The following is a 2625-nucleotide window of genomic DNA, read 5'->3' on the forward strand; positions in this document are numbered from 1 at the left end:
GTAAAGAGCGTACCTGGTACGCCTGGAGGCCCAGAAGGGAAGGTGAAGGAATATCACGCAAAGGATGGGAATGTTTGCTCTGCAATGTGCTTCGCCCGCAACTCCTGTGAACGATAATCACAACGACAAAGAAATAAATAAAGGAGGTTCGGTGCCTGGGTGAACACCAAGTGAAGATGCCTCTTGTTGAGATGCTGGAAACCTTACTGGATGGCATGCGCGCCTTCAATTTTAAAAGTCGGCCAATGCCAGCCGAGTCCCCGCATGTTATTGATGATTCTCTGCGACTTGGGACGACCGTGCGTAGCGCGTATCCCACGTGCCCACCCAATACCCTGATCCATTCTAGCTCGTCAGGTGCCACCCAGCCAATATTTTGGCCTCAGGCATGACCCCAGGCTCAAATGGCTTGAAGCCGCAATAACATCTGTCCAATGATCTTCACTCACTACAAGAAACCATACGGAACACCATTGAGCATTGAATTTCCGTCCGCAGACCATTTCCCTCTCGGCCAGCCACTTGCTCAATCGGCCACCCCGGGATTCCAACCTAACATGCCCAGCTCAACCCATTTCCACGCCGTGGCTAGGATGGATAGACTGAGCTTCACCAGAACGAAGGCCAGCCTTTCGAGAACACATGCTGCCCGTGGCCGACATGATGCCTCGCACGCGGGCAAATGAGGGCGGCCAACGGAAGTGTGGTACGTATGGACGTCGAGGAAATGCGCGTCTGCGTTCGGCTCCCTTCCAGAACCCATCCGCCTCCCTCGATCGAATGCAGGCCATGATTGGTCTGGTTTTGCTCTCGCATTGGGTTGAGCCTTCCATGCACCACATGTTCTCGGGTGATGATGAGTGATAAAGAACGGCGGACGGGCAATCACATAATGCCCATGTACAGTACATCGAATCTAGGAAGCTGTCTACTAAAAACACCAAGGCCATGTCGCCTTCCAAGGACCACACACAAATAAAGAAAACCCTCCCCGGACTTCTGCGCGGGTACCCCAGTAAAGTGCCATCGTCCGTAAATCTTGGGCCTGTGTTGATGCTAATTCTGCCACGCAGATTATGCCGCTCGGTATCATTGACACATCGTCGAGCTTTGCACTGTGGCCAAGCAGAAGTGTTCCCTGGCGACGGCGTGTCACCATGGTCCAAAAGCTCCGACAGGCCCAAGAACCAGAATAACGTGGCGACATCGGGACCAAGCTCGTGCACCCAAGACGGCAGGGCTGCCGACAGGGGCAATGCCACCGAATTCCAACGCAGGACGAGGGCATTGGAGAACCCGAGGGCTGGCTTGTCAAGGCATTACCAAAATTGGCCAAACACAGGGAAGTGGTGGATCTCTAGGCCCCACCTGTGTGTTTGATGCGAGGGCCATGGGCAGGGAGCTAAGCCACCAAGACGGCAAAACACACCAAACGCAAACCATGAATAGGGCCTCTGATCGAAAGCTTCGCACCGGCGACGTCCCCACGGGGGGGAAGGGGGGTTGATCCCGGCCCCGGGCAGGTTCACTTGGCTCGACGGCCTGCCGCATATGTCGATGGTGCGGCGTCTTGGCTATTTTTGGCAGGTCGACTGACACGTCCTGGCCGCGACTCGACACTTCGCTTTGACGTGAGTAGGAACAGGCGAGGGAGCGGTCTGCAAGGCGACATGCGGCACTCGCTGTCCCTGGTCGCGATGGGCCGAGGCCGACTGTCTGCCCGTTGGCCCTAGCTCACCTTTCCTCTCCCACTTGCCCCATGCAAGGCCCGCACGGGAGCCCTCGCCGGCGGGAGACAGTGAGAGAGGACGTCTATATAAGGTGGCCCCTCACTTCCATCTTCAGCTCTTTTCCCTTCTTTCTCATCATCGACATCGATCTTTCGCAATTCTTTGTGTTTCCTTCGTCTTTTTTTTTCCTTCTGTTTTTCCTTTTTGTTTCTTGCATGCTTTTCCGTTTTTCCCTTCTTGCATCCCTTCCCTTCAACTTCAACCACACGTTCTTCGGTAACCTTTAAGGCCCCTACCCCTTCCGTCAAGATGAAGTTCAACGTTGCTCAGGCCCTGGCGATCCTCGCCGTCACCAACCCGGCCGTCGCCCTGCAGTCCACCGATTACGCCGACAACCTCGCCATCGTCGCCCGCGACATCAACCCCGAGGCCGCCACCGCGTCGGCCTCCATCGAGGAGGCCCCCGTCCTCGAGGCCCGCGACCCCCGCCGTGGTCGTATCGGCGGTAGCCGTCCTGCCAAAGGTGGCGGTGGCGGTAGCGGTAGCCGCGTGGAAATAGGGGCTCACGTTGCCGGGAGGATTGGGTCCTCCACTCGCGACGCGGAGCAGATGGCCGCCGCCAAGCGCGACCTTGAGGCCCGCGACCCCCGCCGTGGTCGTGTCGGCGGTAGCCGTCCTGCCAAAGGTGGCGGTGGCGGTAGCGGTAACCGCTTGGAAAAGGCGGCTAACGTTGGTTCGATTATTGGGTCCGTTTCCGAGGTCGCCAATAACGCGCAGCAGATGGCCCAGGGCGCCCCCGCCGCCCCAGCCGCCAAGCGCGACCTTGAGGCCCGCGAGCCCCGCCGTGGCCGTATCGGCGGTAGCCGTCCTGCCAAAGGTGGCGGTGGCGGTGGCG

The 2625-nt window shown here is 58.3% G+C and overlaps 2 protein-coding genes across 2 annotated transcripts; both read left to right on the forward strand.

Annotated features, from left to right (window-relative positions):
- Positions 1-642: 642 nt before the first annotated feature.
- On the forward strand, positions 643-864 carry GGTG_14301 (hypothetical protein; the record flags this gene model as incomplete). The annotated part of the gene is made up of 1 exon (XM_009232228.1): positions 643-864. The coding sequence occupies one exon, from the start codon at positions 643-645 to the stop codon at positions 862-864; it is 222 nt and encodes a 73-aa protein (XP_009230492.1).
- A 980-nt stretch (positions 865-1844) lies between these two features.
- GGTG_14302 (hypothetical protein) lies at positions 1845-2459 on the forward strand (the record flags this gene model as incomplete). Its single annotated transcript, XM_009232229.1, has 1 exon — positions 1845-2459. A coding segment is annotated over exon 1 (420 nt), but the record flags the coding sequence as incomplete, so codon positions are not given.
- Positions 2460-2625: the final 166 nt, after the last annotated feature.

Source organism: Gaeumannomyces tritici (assembly GCF_000145635.1).
Source record: "Gaeumannomyces tritici R3-111a-1 unplaced genomic scaffold supercont2.232, whole genome shotgun sequence".
Classification (NCBI taxonomy): domain Eukaryota; kingdom Fungi; phylum Ascomycota; class Sordariomycetes; order Magnaporthales; family Magnaporthaceae; genus Gaeumannomyces; species Gaeumannomyces tritici.